The sequence below is a fragment of the Pleurodeles waltl genome, chromosome 1_2 (genome assembly GCF_031143425.1).
Source record: "Pleurodeles waltl isolate 20211129_DDA chromosome 1_2, aPleWal1.hap1.20221129, whole genome shotgun sequence".
In the NCBI taxonomy this organism is placed as follows: Eukaryota; Metazoa; Chordata; class Amphibia; order Caudata; family Salamandridae; genus Pleurodeles; species Pleurodeles waltl.
This window is the reverse complement of record NC_090437.1, coordinates 157804749-157825326: the sequence shown is the minus strand read 5'-3', so window position 1 is coordinate 157825326 and position 20578 is coordinate 157804749. Positions and strand designations below refer to the sequence as shown.

Here is a 20578-nt window from a genome sequence, read left to right as displayed (position 1 = left end):
GCTGCCCTCTCAACAGGTTGGTGGTGTTCCACCATTGCAGATAGCGGCAAGCATGGCGGTCTAAGAACACTAGATCTTCAAGGTGACCCTGTGACTGAGACCACTGACGAGACAGACACTGCTGTATAGGACGCATGTGGACTCTGGCATAGGAAACACTGGCAATGCAGGAAGCCATCATCTCTAACAGGCGCATGACAGTCCTCACTGTGCATGTATGATTCTCCTGAAACTGGGGGAGAAGAGACTGTAAAGTGTGAATCCGAGCAGGATTGGGATATGCTAGCCCCAATTCTGGATTGAGAATAGCTCCCAGATAGGGCTGTACCTGGAGAGGTTGGAGATGGGATTTGACAGTTGATTGTGAATCCCAGTGTGTGAAGCAGTTCCACTGTCATTTGAGTGTGACGTTGGCAGTGTGGCATTGATGAGCCAGTTGTCTAAGTAAAGGAACACATATATGTTTTGTCTTCTGAGGTGTGCGGTGACTCTTGCTAAGCACTTTGGGCCACACGTATGAAAACATTTTCCTATGGACACAGAATAGGTAAAAACCTTTGATACATCTGGCCCTTTGTGAAGACTCTGGGAGCAGTCATGACTCCGAAAGGCAGGACTTTGAACTGGTAATGTTTGCTGCAACTATGAATCTTAAATATTTTTGATGTGCTGGATAGAAGAAGATGTGGAAGTAGGCATCCTTACGATCTGGGGCTGTCAAAGTCACCCTGTTCTAGGAGGGGAATAATGTCTTGAAGAGTGGCCATGTGAAAGTGTTCTGACAGAATGTAGTGTTTTAAGGGTCTGAAATCTAGAATCACCCTGAGAGCCATCCTTTTTGGGGATAAGGAAGAATACTCCTGTTCCCTTGGGGTGTAATTGAACAGGCTCTGTGGCCCCTTTGAGAGGAAGGGATTGTACTTCTTGTTTGAGAAGGGCGACATGCTTGTGGGATAGCTTCCGAGGGGGAATGTTTGGAGCTGTGGTAATGAGCACCAAAACAGTAACCATGTTGAATAATGGAACGGACCAATTTTTGAGGTTGACCCATTCTGTATGAACATTTTTAAGTTGTCCCAGACAGGTGTGAGTGGGGGCGGGTGGGAGGGGGGGGGATGTAGGTAGTCACTGTTTTGATGTGAAGTTAGAGCTGCGGGTGGAGGTGCTCTTACCTCTGCCTCAGTTGTTATTGTATCTAAAGGCTCCCCTCAAGAAACCTCGAGAACATGAAGTTGAAGGCTGTCTGGACTGGGGGTAGAGGCTTCTGAGGTTGTTGATTTGTACCCACCTCTAAATGTGGGACGACGAAAAGTGCCTCTTTATGAGGGGGACTGAAGAGCACCCTTGGCGTTTGTGGTGTCCGTATCTTTTTTTGTTTTGTTTTAACTTTTCAATGGTGGAGTCCACTTGAGGGTCGAAAAGATGCTCCTTGTTGAAAGGCTTATTGAGGAATGCTTGCTGGACCACTGGTTTGAAGCCAGGCGTGTTGCCTAACTGGGATACTGGATTTTATACCCAACTGTGTCTGCAGCATCCAGGGAACAATGGGCGGAATTATTTGTAACTGTTTGCCCCTCTGCAACAATGTGTTGTCCTCTTTTGCATTGCTCATTGGGGAGATACTGGAGGAGTGCCTCCTCTTCATCCCAGTGAGCCCGATCAGATCTTGCTAGCAATGCCTGTGAATTGGTGATGTGTCAAATTATTGGCCACCTGCGCAGCCACCCATCTGCTGGCAGCATTCAGCTTTGTGCTCTCCTTGTCTGGGGGAGGAGAGTCCCCTGTGGCATGACTATAGGCCTGTTTACTTGCAGTGGTGGCCACTATGGAGTCTGGCGGGACCTGGTATCTGATGTATAGTGGACCAGAGGGAGCAGGTTTATACTTTTTGTCTACTCTGGGGGTGATAACCCTAGAGCGAACCGGTTCATTAAAAATGTTCTATGCATGACGAAGCATGCTAGGGAGCACCGGGAGGAACTGGATATTCCTAGGTGAGGACATTAGAGTATCAAAAAGGAAGTCCTGCTCAATGGGGTCCCTGTGCAGCTCAACATTATGGAAGGTGGCTGCCCGAACTACTACCTGCTGGTATGATGTAGTATCTTCTGGGGGGGGGAGGGTCGCGTAGGGTACAAATCTTGGTCTGTGCTTATCATGGGATTGGGGTCATATGTGTACCTTGGATCTGGGCCCTGTCCCACCCAAATCCTCTCTGATAAATAAAGAGGAACCCTGAAGTGCCAGATCTCCTGCAACAGAAGAGGAAGGTAAATGGAGTTGGCGGGTGGGGGAGCAGGGAGTGAAGGAGGTGGCAAAGGAGGATGGGGGGGGGGAAGGAGAAGGCTTGAGAGAAGAGGTGGTAGCCTTGTCTTTAGTGACTTTCTTTGGTGGTGGTGAGGTGCCCAGAGCCTCTTGGAAGATCAGTTTCCTCTTGAATGTGATGGAGGTGGGAAAGCAATAAAGTGCCCTGCCCCTTCCTGGATATGGAGGTGGCACTGTTGAGTGTTCACAGTCTCCAAAATATGCTCAACTGGTGATGGCGCAGCTGAAGAATGGCTGGAGTCTTCATGCTCCGAAGAATTTGGCTCCCTTGCTTTTTGGCACCAAAGGTTTCAGTTGGTGTCCTTTTGTCCGCACCGAAGCAGAGGTGGAAGCTGGTTGGCTTGGAAGTGATGGCCTCTGTGCCAAAGTCCGGATTGAAATGGTTCAGACCGAGGAGCTAGAGGTCGTTGCCGAAGATAGTGATGCAGTCTTGGCTATTTTTGGAGCTGAGCCAGAGGCTGGGGCAACCAAAGCAGTTTTTCGGATCCGACCAGTCTGGTGGCAGTTCAGGGACCTCTGTAAGGGCCTTTTAGCAGCTTTAGGGTGGGCAAGAGGGCTTACGAGTTGCACTGCTGTCACCTCGTAGCTTTCGGTCTCCAACTGGAGGTCGGTGTTGGAGTCCTGCATGGAGAAGGCTTCCTCTTGTTTTGGCTCCTCCTGGGTGTGCTCCTCCACAAAGATGTCTGGGGTGTCGTCGGGAGTTTTGTGAGCCATCTCCAACCGGCGAGCTCTTCGGTCCTGAAGGGTCTTCTTCGACCAGAAGGAGTTGCAGGAAACTTCCTAGCGAACGGGGAATGGCACAGGTTACACGCCATATGTTGGTTGGTGTGGGGGAATTTCGAGTGGTACCAAGGACAAAAACGAAATTGCATCCATTCCATCAGCTCAGCGTATTCACTATGCCACAAGATTCAAGCTAGCCTGGCGGAAGAGGGGTGATACTCTGAAACCGGTCCCAGGATGCTTGTTTCTGGTCTGGGGAGAGCCTGGCATTCAGGCTGGACTGTTCCCATGGGGGACAGGGTCAAGACTGATTTGCATATGGCTAGGTCCAAACTGGAATGACATGGTGAGCAAAACAACTGATGGATTAAACCCTGATCTGTGACTGGGGGGTGAATGTTTGATTTGGTCTACATTCTGTCCATCAACTGTTCTTTTTGCATGTTTGAGGTAGACTCGTACGGGCAAGGTCAGCCCAGAGGGTGCCCAGTCCCTGCCTGGACCGACAAGTGGAGACGAACCCAAAGATGGAAATACACAATCAAAAAAACAATAACATTAATAAAGGAAAGACGGTAGGAAAATTTTGGAGCAAGTCGAAAGACGGAGCGAAGACATACACATCCGAACCGGACGGGAGAGAGAAAACAAGCTAACAAAGGAGTCAATGCCCATGTGCAGTATCACCGAGAAGGAGGAGTCACTCGATTCCGTGACTCAGAAAAATGCTTCTTCGCAGAAAAACATCTTGCAACACTACAAACCAAACACTAGATGGCAGGAGTATGTAAAGCATGCGTATAAACATCTACACGTCACTGAGCATACATTTCTTTAAAAACAAAATTACTCTGCTTCTCTTCCTTCCTTTCTGTTGGTTTTTCTGCCTTTTTCATCTTTTCACCATTCACTTTTATGTCCCTAAACTCTACAACTTCCTGCCGCAGACATATTGCTCTTTACCAACTACAATCTGTTTACTCACAGAAATTTTTTGTCCGATTTCTATTCACTCCTATACAACCTCTTAAGATACGTCATCACATTGTATACACAAATAAAGCAACTCAGAAAAAATACTTATAAGTCATCTGTGTCTGCAGCTGAAACCGCTATATTCATTTCAGAGTGCATAAATAATTGCCTTGCCCCCTTTAAGCATTTTCCATTGTACTACATAGTTAATATTGAGAATTGCAGACCTTCTACTTTGAAACATTTGAGAAATATTACTCCTACAAAATAGGTGTTGGTGACTAGTGAAAATTCCAAATACTCCCAGGTTCACTGTGTGTTTTATATGCATCCTCAGGTATCCAAGTGTTTTGCTTCTTCTGGGTTTGTGACATGGCTTCCAGGTGGTGTCTTAGTGCACACTGATGATCGGGTGACTTTTACTTTTAAGTTAATGTTTGTCTTAAATGGATCAGGGTGGTGTAGCTATAAAGTGCTCACCAATATCAGTATTTGCATATCAGTGTGTGTAGCTGGCAACTTAACATCATCCGATTGAGTGTGTCTTTTCCAACAAGATTCAGCCTCCTCCAAAAATAACCTCTGAATCCTATTGACAGTTTCAAATTCTAAAGCACTACAAACTGTTTTCTAGCCAGATCAGAGGCAAACATAGTTGGTTGTATAACACAGTGATAATTAAAGAGTGGGGCAAGTAATTTTATAGAGAGACATTTAGACGAGTTAGCTACAATAAATTTGAAGAAAACATGAATTATTTTTTCATTGGGAGGTTGATTGCTTTGATTCAAGGAAACCTTTTAACCTCCTGATCAGCCTATCTCAATACCACCTGATTTACAAGTACTTGCCATTAACACATTTCCATTTTTCAAGATATTTGGTGACTTATAACTTGTGGTGCAGTAATTCATATCCAAACCTTTTTATTAACTTACCAAATACACCCCACACTCACAACTGCCATCACCGAACGCTAACAGTCAAATTACAATTGGGCCTCCATAAGACATTCAAAAGGATGTTGTGCCTTTCTTAGGACCTTATATTTATCACATGCACCACTGGAGGAATCATGATTCAGGGCAACAGCAAAAATACAATTGGCCTTTCAAATGTCCTTTCACAGACTCATATGGGCCAAAAAGGCAAAGTCAGTAGTCACAAATAATCAAAGGTTTTACAAACAACCAGCCATGAAGACATTTTAGTAATCTTTGACTACTGAGTAAACCGTAGCATAGTGAAACATCTGATTCCATGTACAGGGAATACTGCAAAGGTTTTATCAAAAGAAGCACCCATATGAAACCTTGCTAGTGAATCAGCTGTCAAGAGAGTTTCCAAGAAGATGGTTTGTATCTTAATAGGATGAGTTGCATCTGTTTAGGAAGGGCAGATCTGCCGACATGACAACAGATTACATGTCCCATGCATGAGCTCTCGCCTCATATTATCTGTAAAAGTACAGTTAAAAAAAACAGAAAACCTCTTGCTGGTTTGCAGACTCAACAAAAACTCAAACATACATATGAAGTTACATGACAACCAGATAATGAAATGTGATTACACAAACAGAAGTTCATTAACGCAGTAAATTAATGGTCATGTTAAGGTGATTATCATTGAAAAAAATGTGGAAATGGACAAGACGGAAAAGCATAAAACAATGGGGGTAAATATCCACTGAATCAGCTTACTTGTCATTACAAAACAAACAACAGAAAGGCGAGAAGGCTTCACCATTGAATGCAATTGTTGATCTATAGGTTTTGTAAATGTTTGTCTATCTTTAGGTCAAGCACGCAAGCACTGACCTGTTGTAAGTATTGTGTGCTTTTAACCACATCCCCCTAACGCCCTTCACTTTAACTCATTCATGGGCTTGCCTTCAAAAATCACTTGATGTCATTGGTAATTGCTTTACGTTTCTCTCGCCTTGAGGCTGGTTTTGTCACTCCTTGCAGACTGCCCCTCTTACATGGATTACTGCACGATTGCCGATAAACTTCAGAGTGGGAGAACTATTTATTTTGTGTCGACCCTTCGTGCTGCATGGCAGCAATGGCGCGAACAGGCACAACAGCGTGAACTCGATCGGTGCTATTAGAGCGCTGGTCATATTGTTCACAGTTACCTAATCAGTCATTTTTTGTGGCTCTCCCCTTAAAACACTTGAAATTGGTGAATGTTTTACTGAAACAGAAATCCTCAAAGCAAAAGCGGCTCTCTCAGCCCAGTGGGAGAGCCGATACTACAATATTCACTGCACACGAGACACTCGTACCATAATGCTTTAGAAGCTTTCTTTTTCACAACATTTCTGCTCATAACTCTGCCTGTGGTGGTCCTGGGACAACTGGACCACACCAAAATGTCCACAACAACGTGCTCGGACTACATCATCCTTGGGACCCACACTAGGTTAGTGAGGACCCCAAAATAATAACCCCCCCCCCCCCCACCTACCATATTTAAGCTTCCTCATGGCTACAACTTTTATTTTACAGCTGTGAGAAGTTTTGTTTTAAAGGCCTTGTTTGCAATATCATTGCAGTAGGTGTGCTAGCCCTAAAAATGCACTCCAGGGGCTAAGCATATGGTTAAACTGCATTACTTTCTCCTGTATTTTTTCATGGGGTTTTCCCCTCTTGGGGCTAACAATAAGGTCGCATGACCATGGTTCTTACAAATTATATTTTTGTTATGGTACCCTCTAAGGGATGTTTTGAGCATTACAGTCTCATGCAAAAAGTGTATTTCTGATAAAGGTTTATATGATAATTGTATACATTTTAATAACCTCTCTTTAGTACAATTATGACCATAATTCAGGCCAACTTAATTAACTATTTATTATTACACTTTGACAGTTTGAACATTTTTTTATATGTTTGAGTGACAGTTGTACTTTATTTCTCTAATTACTCCTCCATGGATGTCTTGTATCTTTTTTGGGGGAACTGTGTTAGCCAGCCAGCAACTCTGATGGGGTGGTGAAAGTGTCATTCTATTGGAATTAGCATGGCAGATTTATATTAGGATGCTAAATGGCAACATTTTCGAATTTTGCTGCAGACAGAGGAAGAAGGCAAATGGAAGTGCTTTAATTATATGCAGGACCTCTGGCATTATATGGCAAGAAAAAACGAAATTATGAGCCAGAGTTGACCAATTTATGTGGCAAGAAAAGTCCAGTTATGAATTTACAATGCCAGTAGCTTTAACTCAAGCAAATGAGAGACCTATTGCATTCCAAGTGCTTGTTTCCTCATCATTTTACCCTGTCAGATGCCCACTTAAAGCAGCGAAGAGACAGAAGGGTTCACATAGGGACGTTATCAAGTATACTGCATGAGACAAAGTGCAGACATGGGATTATGGTTTTTGTGTTATTGTAACATAAAATATTTTATTTAAAAAATAAATAAATAAAAAAAGCAGTAAAGTAAAAATAAACCAGGCCTCTGCAACTGCAGTTCCTGCCAGACACTGGCAAGTAATTACTGCAGGCCTGCTGATACTCTGGTCTAACAGTCCTCTCTTCTGAGAGCACCACAAACACCGGGGAAGCGCTGCTTCTCTCTCAATCCTGGACAGCCTCTCCTTCTTCAGGGTTGGCAGGCCCCATCCCTCTCTAAGCAAGAAGGCTTCTAAGCACTTCAGGGTACATATACAGCTCCTCACACAGAAGATTCAAACTGCAGGTGATGTCCCCACGCCTCTGGGAAATTGAATGTCAGGGTTGGTTGCACAGCAATATTCAAAGCACTGCCTTCAATGAACACAGAGGACTTGGAATAATGTCAGGTAGTGGTTCCCACTTTTATACACGCACGTCAAGCAGGAGATATGCATCCACAGTTCAGAAACACAAAACCTGTTTAGGGTGGTTCTCCTTTTGAGCTTTCTTTCCAGGCTGTTCCTCAAACACCGCCTTTTTGTGCAGAGTGATGCATCTCACAGAAGGGTACGCCCCAACCTCGAGCACACACAATACAGAAACAAAGATGTGAGGTTTCTGCACCTGGCTGTCAAAAGCTCATCTGAATAAGTAATCCAAGTAAGAGAAATGGCCAGCCCTCACCTAGACTTCTCCTCACAGTGCCCCACACAGTCTGCAGTTCCAGCCATCATCCTTCCTATCCCCAAAATGGCAGTGTTCAGGAAGGTTAATCAGGAGCTCCTTCCTAAAGAAAAGGCCTCTCAAATTTGTTTAAGGAGCCCTGTCTCTAGTCCATTCACTTCAGTGTCTAGATTTCCTCCCTGCAACTTCAGGAAACTAAGCAATACACTTCCACTTTCTGGGAACACAACTGTCACCTTCATATTATGCAAAGCCAGGCCAGGGGTATCAAAAATAGATATCACATGCCATTATTTTGGCTCACATATACACCCGGCATGCACCATGCAGACTACACACATTAAGATGCATAACACGGACTCAGGATGTTAGCACAAGAAACTGGGAAAGCAGACAGAAGGTGAACTTTACAAGAGTGGGCCAGGAGGCTTTCACTCCAGTGACTCAAATAAAAAGGTCTGGTCGCTCTAAAGATTATCAAAAAATGGTACGCTGCCACCACCACTCTACATACTTCACCACGATAGGGACGGTAGTCCACTTTCAGTAAAGGAAAGCACATTTGGTGCACCCCTCCAGCTCAAAGGATAAGTCCATGGCCTACTCATGTCAATGACAGGCCTAGGACTCTGTGCATATACTAGATTAACGGGATGCCAGGGCAAAATAATCACAAACTCTGCATTGTTTGGGTTGCATTTCAGACACCCGGGTTTGAAGGGTATCTGTGTAAAATATGAGGTGCAGTCATTGGCTGATTACGCTTTCAGGTGTAGTTGTGTGCATTTGTGTAGTGGTAAATGCAGATATCCTATCATGTGAGCAAACTCCCAAGGGTACCCATATATAGACTGAATATCGCAGGTGTTATTACGAAGACATGAAGGCCAACAAATGAACAGAAGGAACTAGTGCTCTCCATTTGTACAAACATATCTGGCCATAAGAAAGAAGTGAACCATATAAAAGATGCCTTTGTGGGAGGAGAACCCACAAGTATAGTCAGTCAGTGGAGACCATTGACACGTCTAGCCGTGCCTAGAGACAAGGGACTACTTTCTTGGTTAGTCTTAAAGAAATCAGCAACTAACTCTATAGCTGCCGATTTAATGCTGTAATAGGAACTAATAAGCTTCAAGAAACTGTTATAGAAAGCTATACAGCAGCCACTCTTCAAGCATTTTCCTAACAAGAGCTGTTAGGTGACGGGTTGTAACTGGAGAATTGATATGTATTTAAGTTTGGATCTTGAATATGATATCAAATAAGAGTTTATTGAGGTGGTGAATGGGCCAGGTAGGAGAAAGTAGTGGATAAGTCTGAGGACAGAGTTAAGAACATCAGGGCCCGTATTACCAGTAGGGCGCACTTTCCCTGTTTGCAGCACAATGCACCTTAAAGTAGGGGCTCTGGGTGCAAACAAGGAAAGTTCGCCCTATTAGGCAGAATGTGCAGCTCTCAGGGCAGCCGCGTAATTCTGAGAGAAATACAGAGTAGCTATTTAAAAGCAGGATGAAACTCACCTGTGCTTTTCAGAGGGAATAGAGAAGCCTTTGTAGGCAGGTGTATTGGGGTGGGGGGGGTCCATGGGACTGCTTTTCATTCCTCCAGATTAGAAGGTGCACTGCAAGGGCGCCATCTGATTGTGGCACACTTTCAGTGCACTGTCTAACGGCATGTTTGCCTCTGCACCCATGCCAGTAATACGGCACAGAGACAAAGAGCTTCCCTCATTTGCATGGGGCCACACTCACATGCAAATGAGAGAATGACCTCTAATGATAGCGCTGGTGCAGATAAAGGTGCCAGCGCTATCTGTAATATAATACAGAAGGGGCCACATAAGCCTCTGCAACCCTTTATGTAATACAACAGTGCCCCAGGGGCACACAAAGCAGGAGCCAACGCCTCTTGCGCCCCTGTGGTACTCGGTGTAATATGGCCACAAAAGTGATTGTTTTGATGATGATGGATAACGATATCATCTTCCTAAGAAGTTGTTTTTCGAAAGTATAAACATGTATTAGGATTCAATAGTCAGGTTTGCAGACTTGCTTGAATAATATAGATTTCTGAGGTACCCAGAACATAAGCCATGATGTTTTGACTGTTCCAAAGCCTCTTTCTTTTTTGTTTAGTTTTTACCTGGATTGCAGTGCCCAGTGGTTCAGCTCTAGTTCACGGGAACATGGTGACCTGACATGGATCAGAAAACAGTGCTACAAGTAGTAAAGAGGGAGCTACTTTTGTGCAAAGTACTCCGTTTAGAACTCACATGCAAGGCATTGCACCTTATCCATTTAAGGGAAGTCTTATAATTTAGACCCAGATTCTAGAAATTTGGTACGTTTGTCCTAAAAAAAAATTGTGGTTTTCCTAAGACAAATTAGGTTAAAGGGATATAAAATAGTCAAACTTAGGGTGTGCCACCAAACAGGCCCCATTGCACCCTATACTATAGTCAACCTCCTTTGAGTGGGTGTGAGAAGACCATTTGCAAGTAATACTGCAGAGACAGTACTGAGACTAACTAACAGAATGTGAGTGAGTAAAAGCGCCTCAGCCACTAGAGACTCCATAACTGGTAACAAGTGAGGAATGAGGCAAGGAGTCCTCACCACAAAGAACATCACTATCATCATGGCAGTGTATATGTGGGAAGAGAAGCACAAGGGACACCACAAACACAGACATTCAAGATCGCAACAACCTTCGTCACCTTCTGAATTATTTCCCAACACATTCCATCTAGTGCAGGGATATTGGAATTGAGCTTCGGTCTCGAAGGGATGAGGTTTGCATAGCCTTACAATCATTGCTGAATCTGATGAAAGCTTCCTATTCCACCACCCCAATGGTAACGGACAAACACCTAAGCAGTGAAAATAGGAAAGTTCACTATGAACATGTGTAAAATGCTATGCTACTGTCCCAATAACTGTCATTTTGTATGGTTTATATTCCTGAAAACGTGGATTTGTTAATTCTCCAAATTCACTTGAATTTACCTTTAATTATTATTATTTAGCTGCCTGAGTCACGTTTGTTTAACAAAAGGCAACACCATATATTTTAGCTTCTAGAACCTGTTAAATAGCAGGAGGCTTGACATGAAAAAGTTAGCTGTTAAACTGGTGAATGTGCGGGTATGTTGCCTTTATACAACAACGGGTCGAAGCTCAGCTCGCATCCTTCTTGTTAATAACCAACAAGGGGTTATTTTCTGCACTACAGATCCCAAGTAACCTACAAACCGAGTTAAATGCCAAACCAAAGTTGAGATTCCATAGCCAAGGTCAAGCTGCAAGCACTACAACACTGCATACAGCAGAGTGGTTATTAAGGATTAGATTTCTGCCAGCTCTGCACTATGCGGATAGCTATTAGATGACAAATTCTCTGGATCTATTGCAAGGTGGATCTGTACAATCGCTTCAAACCTGCATGACGCCGGAAGTGCACTGAGTGAACGCAGCTTCGCAAGCCACCCTTACACTACATGTCTACAGCGTGCAGGCATGGACTTGCATGATGTGTACTCAGCAGATGAGCTGTGCATACAGCAGCACTGAAGCAATTAAACATCTCTATTGCTAAGCGGTGATTATGGTTTTCCCAGTTCAACATCAGATTAAAATAAAAACATGTCAAAGCAGACTGCAGAGAACAGTGTTATGTCACGATGCGGCGGTCACAGAGTGGAATACAGTCATGACATAAGAGCGTGTCATCCTCCTGAAATCTGATAAAACATGCACCATTCGTCTCGGTGACAATAATCCCGATTATTTGGGCTCCTGGAGTCAATTTCCTTTGTTTGAGGTGCTACATAAACATCAGTTATAACTATATTCTTTAGATACAAAAAAAGATTTTCTGTTGATTGGTGGGAGGCGTAAGATCTATGTGGTAAAATGTAAAGCACGCAGTCCTTTACTCAAATAGTTCTCCTTCAAACGAACGGATGACCTTGAACAAAATGAGGTTGCTCTTACTGCTGCTTTAATTCCTCAAGTGACTGAAAATTCTACCTGGCAAATGGACAGTCCAATCGCTCGAGGCAGCTGATGACTGGGATTCGGGTCTTTAATTAAGATCTCACTGAACAACAACTGTTTTTCTTTAAACATGAGATTTGAGTGTAAGTAAACCCAACCCCAAATCCCTCAGAGAGAAGAGAACATCACATAATGTGCGACTTGTTCGTTTAGTGCTCTGGAATACGATTAAGGGACAAATGCACTGGAAGAATATCATGGAGTACGTCAGAAGAGGTTACTTATCTAAGAATGCAAAAGTGCATTTCTTCATTACAGTCATCAGCCAGAAAATGATTGACTTACACAACAGGATGCGGTCTTAAAAATATCCTGCTAATGCCCTTGAAAGAAAGAGGCCCAGGAAGTCCAAGTAACAATCATGTTGCAATGAGCAATCAAAAACCGAGGTGCCATTTTGCATCTGGTCCACCAACAAAATGGCCATAATGGCGCAGAAATGTAGTGCCAAAAAGCACGGCATGTCACTTGTAACAGGAAAGTACCTTGGAATAGTGACTGGAACTATATTTGCAGGTTTGTGGAAGACAGCCAAAATAAACCCTGTACCCGTAGCAATTGTACCAATCAATCCGAACAAGCTGTGAAGTCAAGAATTGATGGGATGGGAGCGAGAGATTAATCATGAGATAGAGCTGTGAGGTAAACGGGGAATAAATACATCTAAAAGCATACCCAGGTGCAAACTACAAACCGAAATGAGAAGTACCAGAACAACTGTACAAATTGAGGTTTATCCATAGTCAACTTAAATTCTGGGACATATTATCCAATGCAGCACAATCACAACTCAAAGTGACAGACATCAAACCTCTACGTGGTTTTCTGGGTCCTCAGAGTTCTTGACGAGCACAAACATTTCATTTTACTGTTTTTTTTTCTTCATATTACCAGTTACAGGAGTCACTGTCCTGCAGAGCATGTAAGGCTGCAAGAACTACTGTACACATTAATTGGTTACAGGAACGAGTAAAACGTTCACGATTGATTCAGTAATGCAGATGTCATGATGGTCAGGTTGTTGGAGCCAGAAGTGGGGTATGATTCATTGGTATGGACATTTGTGGGGCAAGCTGAACGCAACTCAAATGGATGTGAGTAATTCTGGAAGGCCGCTGTGCTTTTATATACTAATGCACGCACCTTATATTTTAGCACTAAAATTTATCAAGTTCATCCAATGCTGTCACTGCTGTAAAGCCTATAACACACAGTATCTATACTATGCACATGAAAGGCCAATGAAACAACTGTTTAGCCAAATGAAATTGCCTAGAAACAGTGTCCAGGCAGAGGTCTATGTACAAACAGGACAGATGCAGGTGTAGCCTCCTTTGCTTAAAATACACCTTTCTACTCAACAGACCAATGGGCGAATGAGAAACAGAGGACCGGAAAAGATCTCTGCATGGTTCTTTAGGGTGAAGTGTCCCCACCTTCAAGAAACCTACCAGAAGAAATGGAAAAAAAGATTCAAGAGACAGGAGTTGGAATTCTCTTAGGCACTGTTATTATAATGAGCTATGAGACTGGCAGATGCCATTGTGGGACTGTCCAAAACTGGCCCCATATTGCGTGGGGGAGTGACTGAGACCGTCGGTGGGGTGGTAAAACTTTTGCCCCCCTTGGTCACACTAGGAAAATGGAGAGATCACACATTGGACCACTACACCCTAATTTTCTGTTACCTAGATCTGATGGTAGCTCACAGGGACATAATGAAAATGTGGGAGGCACCCATCCCACCCTCACTGTGGGACTGGGAGGAAGGATTACACTGGTGCATGGGAGCTGAAAATGTGGTGTACCAGACAAGGGGCTGTCTGCGTAAATTTGAAAAATATACGGGCCCATGGATAGAATGGAGGGATAAAGAACTAAATAGCCCAATTAAATAAAAACAGGAACCAGATGCCCCTAACATGCGACAGAGACAGAAGCCCAAGCCTCTGGGGATGGGGAAAGGGGAACATTTTTACAGTGCAAAATGAGTTGATCCTTGTGACGTCTTAGCGGGGAGTTATGTCAATTATCCATCATGACAATTTGTTTTTGCTTCACGGTCATGTGCCTCCAAGTGCTGAGTGAAGCTGTGCACCTTGCCCAGACACAGAATACAGTGGGAGGAGGGCTGCTGAGAAAAAGGCTAGTGCCAGAGCAGGACATGAGCCAGTTACAGAAGGAGGGCGGTCAAAGAATCTGACATGGGAGGAGGGTGGGAAAACGACGATTTGCTCGAAAAGATAAAAGTGCCACAGTCCTGCTTCGGAATGAAACAACAAAATTAGACTAACAAAAAGAAAGAGTAAACCTAGTCCTCCACTTCCAGTGGCCCCGCATCAGTGAGCTCTTACTAATGAAACAAGTAACGCAAGCGGTCTCCGGACGTATTTACAACTGGCTGCGTGCACCACGCAGCCTGCCAATACCGTGCCATGTCCCATAATACACATCACAGAGCATACAGATGTGGATGCCTGCTTTGGCACCAGAAAGTGCACAAAGACAACAAGAGCCCGCAAGGAGGTCCTTCGGTAATCGGGCAGCGCTGCAGAGGTGAAACATTACTTTGGAAGTAGTTAACAAGCGGGCCTTGCAGATCTTACAGACAGCACAAGTACTGCCTAGGCTCAACCTAAAAAAGTCCCACAAAGCGGATGAAAACAGTACTTTAACTCTGGGAAACTGATAAGATAAGCACACTTCGAAAAAGCATTGGTAAATGCAAGAAAAAAAGTGTCCCAACCAATAGAAACTGGGCAAAAGTAAGTGGCAATCACAGGAACCAAGGAAAGCAAGGAGGGTGGGATGTAAGCCCTTTTAAAGATTTTAATGTAATGCAATCATTTCACAAGCACAGTGCAAGCGCTGTGCAGGCGAAACCTATAAAAGGATGCAAGAACATAACACGTCATGTTGTTAACAATGGCTGTATCTGACCCAGAGAGGAGCTATGCACCACCTCCTCCAGCAGAGGAAGTACGTAGCATGATCTAACCCATCATATAACACACAAAGTCGCAAAAAAAGCCCCACACAACCAACTGCCACAATCTGAAAAACAACTCCGCCTCCGGTGGAAACAATGTGTATTCCTATGCTCTACAAACCCACTCGTATGTGAGCCTTTTAGCCTGGCGCAGTAGAATATTTTAATATTGGATATTTAATGCATGAACATTAACTACGTTGAGGTGTGCAAAGAAAGTCTTTCTTCTGTCAAAAAGATACATGCATTACAAGCAGCGGATAAAGCGGTACCCAGTGTGTGCTTGAAGGCCACGAGATGAGGAGAGTAGCATTTGGTGTGGGGCCTGATGTCAGTGACAACGAGACCCTTCTTTGCTCCCAAGGGAGTTAGAAACACAGATGGTGTTAGGAAAAAACAAGCTATCACAGAGCATGTGCACTTTTACAAATTTCTTACCCGTAATCCTCAAAACGCAGAAAGCGTTCCCAGATGCACATCAGAAAATCTATTTCATTGTGTGGGCTTCTCAGACACGGCAGCAGTAGGTTTGAAATTTTCGATGTGTCCTCATTTTATACATCAAACTTTATTTCTTTGCTTCTACAAAACATATTGTAGCTTGAGCTTCGGCTGAGATTTTATCATATATTTTGTTAGGAATTAAGTATAGGTCCAGGGACAAATAGACTAGCTGTTTTCCTTGGTGGATGACGTGCAGTCGTGGTGTTCATTATAGAGGAGGAATGTGTAATTAGTTTGCATGCCTGGTTTTGCTGTCACTTGCGACTAGCTTCTCTTGCAATTTATGAAGAATCTGAGGAACAAACTTCCTATTCCAGACAAAATAAAACTGTGACAGCGAATTGTTGTGTACGCTCTACTTTTCAGTCCAATTATTAATTTCAACAGAGATCAACAACATGTCCCTTACACGGGGCTGGCCTCTGTGCGGATAGCACTCTAGGCAAAACCAAGTTTGGCGCCCCTTAATTCTCCGCTTTTCATCTCAGGTGTAGTCTGTAACTTGAGATCTATAGAGCTCAAACCATTATCGCCACAGATTTAGTAAATATGCATTTTCTTTGGGAAGAGAAATGGTAGAACTTGTTTTCCAACATTTTTAAATAGCACAAACTCGAGCCCTTTACATCAGCACCACTTACATTACACAAGGTCAAATTCATTAAAGCATGGGTGATTTACCTAGATGTTGTGCTGAAGCTGGGGACTGGAACCTGGTTCCCCAGTTCCAATGCCATACACTACATCCTCTCCCTCAATAAAATATCAGACCGAGCAATACAGTAATGTTGTATTTGCAACAATGCCAATACAAGTATCTAAGATGTTTCACGTCTAGAAAACGATCATTAGAATTCAGTGTTATAGAGGTTCAGCAGCTTCAACTGGGACCTTGCTGCCCAGCTGTGTGCTGTCCTGCCCAACATTTTCTGCCTCCGCTGTCTGCATTCGTGTCCTAAATTTTCTTCAATGCTGATGCTACTAAGTAAAATTTCCCGGGCAGGTGAGGGGGCGCTGTATTTAGGTCAGGCCTTGACTGATGACAAAAACTTTGGGTAGAGGGTGTTAAGGGATGGGAGGGAGAGGGGATTTTAAAGGAGCGTCTGTTGGCTGTACAAGAAAAAGAATGACTAAACACAACGTGGGCTGAATTGTAGGAGATATTTCAGAGAGTCTCTGCTGCATGATCTGCATTCAGGCAGCTCCTTGAAGCCCTATGAATATCAACGCCCGGGGCGTAGGGCCAGCTCTCTCGTGCTAAGGCCTAGGCCTGTTCTTACACATGCTCCATGAAGTTACAGAAGCAGGTGCTGGGCATAGGCAAACTGCAGTGAGATACATTCAGTGATGGGTTGGGAGCTTCTGCTCCTCACAATGTATTTAGGGGTAGGCAAAATGTTTCATTCCGCCCTCGGAATTGGTGGATTTTGGCGACCCCGGCCAAACGACACAACTCCCTGTAGCAGAATTATTTTCCCGCCAGGCTCCAGAAGTGTAAGTGTGGGTGAGACATGCCTTCCCTTAACACCATTTTGTAACATGGGGGTTTGTGGTTAGGGGGCTCCTTCTCAAGTAGATCTGCTGCCACTGAGTAGCTCATGTGCACCGGATGGTGCCATTTGTGCTGATTTTTCAGCGCTGTTCATGCTAATGCTGCTAAAATGCAGCGCAACCTGCATATTTCCGCCCCTTAGCAGAACTCAGCATAATCTCGTGGAATTTCTATATAACTCAGGGGAATTCAGCTGATTGAAACTCTGCGAGTTCCACCCACCCCTAATTGTGCTGTAATTGCGCTTATAAAGTGCTTACTATGCTCGACGAGGTGCTGAAGCACTTTACTGCGAGTAGCACACTGCTTTAATACCCAGTGATAGTTGTACATTCAGTGGGTGTCTTTTGGTTAACGTAATGTCTTGTGCTCTCAAGCAGACAACTTATGCGCCTGTTTCTTAGTGGCAGGCTGCATTAATTGGAGTTATGTGTGATCAGTTGTGGGGGCTACTAAGTTTATACAAGGTTGGTGGGGTGAAAAGATAAGCTAGAAGTAATGAAAGCAGATTGTTTTTTCTATCACACTTGTTCCCAAAACCATACAGTGTAGAAGAATAGGGTCTATTAAGTGACCAGGTTCACACATTCAGAGCAACTGCGTGAGCTTCCCTAAAACATGGTGCTTTTTTTCCACAAAAACAGGCACATAATCCAACCTAATAACCATCTATTTATACACATAGTCTCACAAACTAATACTAGACTGGATATCTCAGTTTTTGTCAACAAAACCAGATCACTTTATTTGGAACACTATTTTACAAACTATGCAGAAGCATTGAAAAAGTGCAAATGCCCAATAAAAGGTGGTTATTTACTTTTATCATGACACCAGACAAAATATGTCTTTAGTTGAAAACAGGGACTGTCCCAATAGGTCCACCCACATGATCAGTTGAGGTAGAAAAAATAGAGAGCATGGGTTGGCTGTACGTTAAGCACATGGAGTATTAATAATTGCTGACCTCGGATGGCATCACAAGATATGAATTAAGAGCCTTAGATCGGAAAACAACATGTTTGCCTGTGGCAGTGTCTTATTCATAGGCCTGCCCACCAGCGTTCATGACCTGCAACTCCCAAAGTCTAACTGAGTGAAGACCCTGTTCCACTGGATGTGTGCCTTCAAATGAACATACCTGCAACTGTTAAAGAGAGAACAGGATGACCTGTGCTCAGTCTGAACTGATGGCTGCATTGTTTCTAACTGGAAAGAGGAATAGTGCATTGTATTGCAGCATTTATACAGCAGTTACTACCCCCCCCCCCCCCCACCCCCCCGTGGGTCACTGAAGTGCTTGGCTACATGGGTAGCACTCTAATCTACACCGTGCAGGGTGTGGGTTGGACGGATGTTGTCTTTGTTTTGATCCTATGTGGGAAATGTTTCCATGTAATGCATGATAACCACTGAGGTGTGGTTATGAGATGCAGTGAGTAGCAGTGTGGTGGATGATGAAGTGTGAGACAGACACGTATTGACATTTTGGAAGAAGGTAGCCAATTATTTCCTAAGAGCAGCGAACGGCCATGACGCTGAAAGGGTAGGTAACAAATATTATATAAACGAGGTACAACTCTAAAATTTATATTTTGCTCACTTCTCTAGAATGGCCGAAGGTCTGATCAAAGTCAGTAGGAGACTAAAGTTAATCTCCTTACAACGCTCTACATTTCAACGTCTGTAGATGTAATACTTTTACACGTGCAGGAGACTGTCATGTGAGACAGGCAACGGACTGGTACTTTTCTGGACATTGTACACTGTTGCATTTACTAAAAAATTGAATTGCCAATGTGCGTCCAGTGCATACGGACAGCATGGTGCTTTCATCAACTACGCCAGGTATCTGTGAAAAAATATTCAAACTGGTTGCCCGCCTCCTACTGAAAATCCAAACCAAAAGTGCCTAAATAGTATCGTAGTGAAAGATTTCATATCGCAGCATTTATCACGATTTATGGCAAAATCTCTTTTAAGGATTTAAGAGAACCAGAGGACACCATGTAAGCTCATTACATCCAAACCGTGGACATCACTCTAGTCGCTTTCGAACCAAACTGCTTAAAATATACCTAACAAATATCACTTTAGAGTTCGCAATTGCAAACTACATAAACAATTACATATTACGTGTGTGATACTTTATATGCGTGTAATGTTTGTAAAGATGTTTACAACGGAGAACTTACAAGTAAGTGGACTTTAGGCTTATATGTAGGGCAGAAAAAAGAGATCAATATCTAATCCAAATGTTGCAAGAATAATATTTCCAGTCTGTTTGTCCTATTTATCTCCTAAGTTTGCCTCAGAAGCTCTATAAACAGGGACTCTTGCCGTGCACTCGCCGGTGCCATCAAGGAGGAGGAGACAAAGCAAAATGACACTAAGCTGAGGCAGCGTAGACAGCATGTGACAGCTCCGAGTACACGAGGATCTGGTCTTCAGTCCGATCACAACTGGAGCCTTCGCTCGCTCAGTTCAAGGGACTGATACAGGTCCACAACACTGCCCTGCTGCACCCACAAAGTGTACCCCCACCTCCCCGAACACGTCCTCGGCGGTACTCACACTTCTTGGACAGCGCCCCTCGGTCGCCGCTGCCGGGCACCCCCGGGTAGTTCATCATCATCATCAGCAGCGGAAGATTTGAGGAGGGAGACAGGGGGGAGTCGCCGTCCCCTGCCACTACCGTCCGTCCGCCACCGAGCTCTGGGCTGCTCCCCGACGCCGCCTGCTGCGGGCGCTGCCGAGCCCCGGGGTAGAGGAAAACGGGCGGGGGCAGCGGCGACACCGGCGAGTCGCACCGGGCGCCAGCTCCTTCATCGTGGTCCCCGCGACGCCGCGGTCCCCCCACCGTGGCAGGTCCGCTCCAGCCCTCCAGCGGCCGCGGGGGCTCCGCCATCTTCAGCCGCGCTTCCTGCCTGTGCTCACGGGCTGCAGCCAGGCCCCGCCCCGGAGCGCCGCGCCCACCGGCCTGCGAGAGCACGGTGCGCACCCCGCTCAGGACGCCACCTATTGCAGGGGCGGAGCCTGCAGCTCCCACATCTCACCTCCCGCTTCCTCATTTCATCACGACAAAAAGTGCTGTATTTCAGAGGCAAAGAAGAAAAATAATAATGTTTTCTCTGTTCTTCAAATGTAAAACGTGAAAAAAATCTACGAGTTGACTGGTAAGGATAAGCAGTATTTGCTGTTGTGAAAAGAAACAGAACCTTCGTGGAAACAAATATCACAGGCGCTAAACTGAGATGTTTCATAGGCAACAAGCATTTTACCACACATTAAACGTGCTGCTTCTTTGAGGTTACCAATACACAACATTCACACACTCCAATAAATTTCAATGGAACATTGAAACC

General features: G+C 44.3%; 1 protein-coding gene across 7 annotated transcripts in view; it reads right to left on the bottom strand.

The window, feature by feature from the left end:
- The window catches only part of RUFY3 (RUN and FYVE domain containing 3), a 341239-nt gene extending 320970 nt beyond the window's left edge, over window positions 1-20269 (bottom strand). For all 7 annotated transcript variants that reach the window (XM_069236852.1, XM_069236853.1, XM_069236859.1 and 4 more), the window contains exon 1: window positions 19788-20269. In XM_069236852.1, the coding sequence (XP_069092953.1) occupies window positions 19788-20121 (334 nt within the window). In that variant the 5' untranslated portion in view covers window positions 20122-20269. The remainder of the gene's footprint in view (window positions 1-19787) is intronic.
- Window positions 20270-20578: the final 309 nt, after the last annotated feature.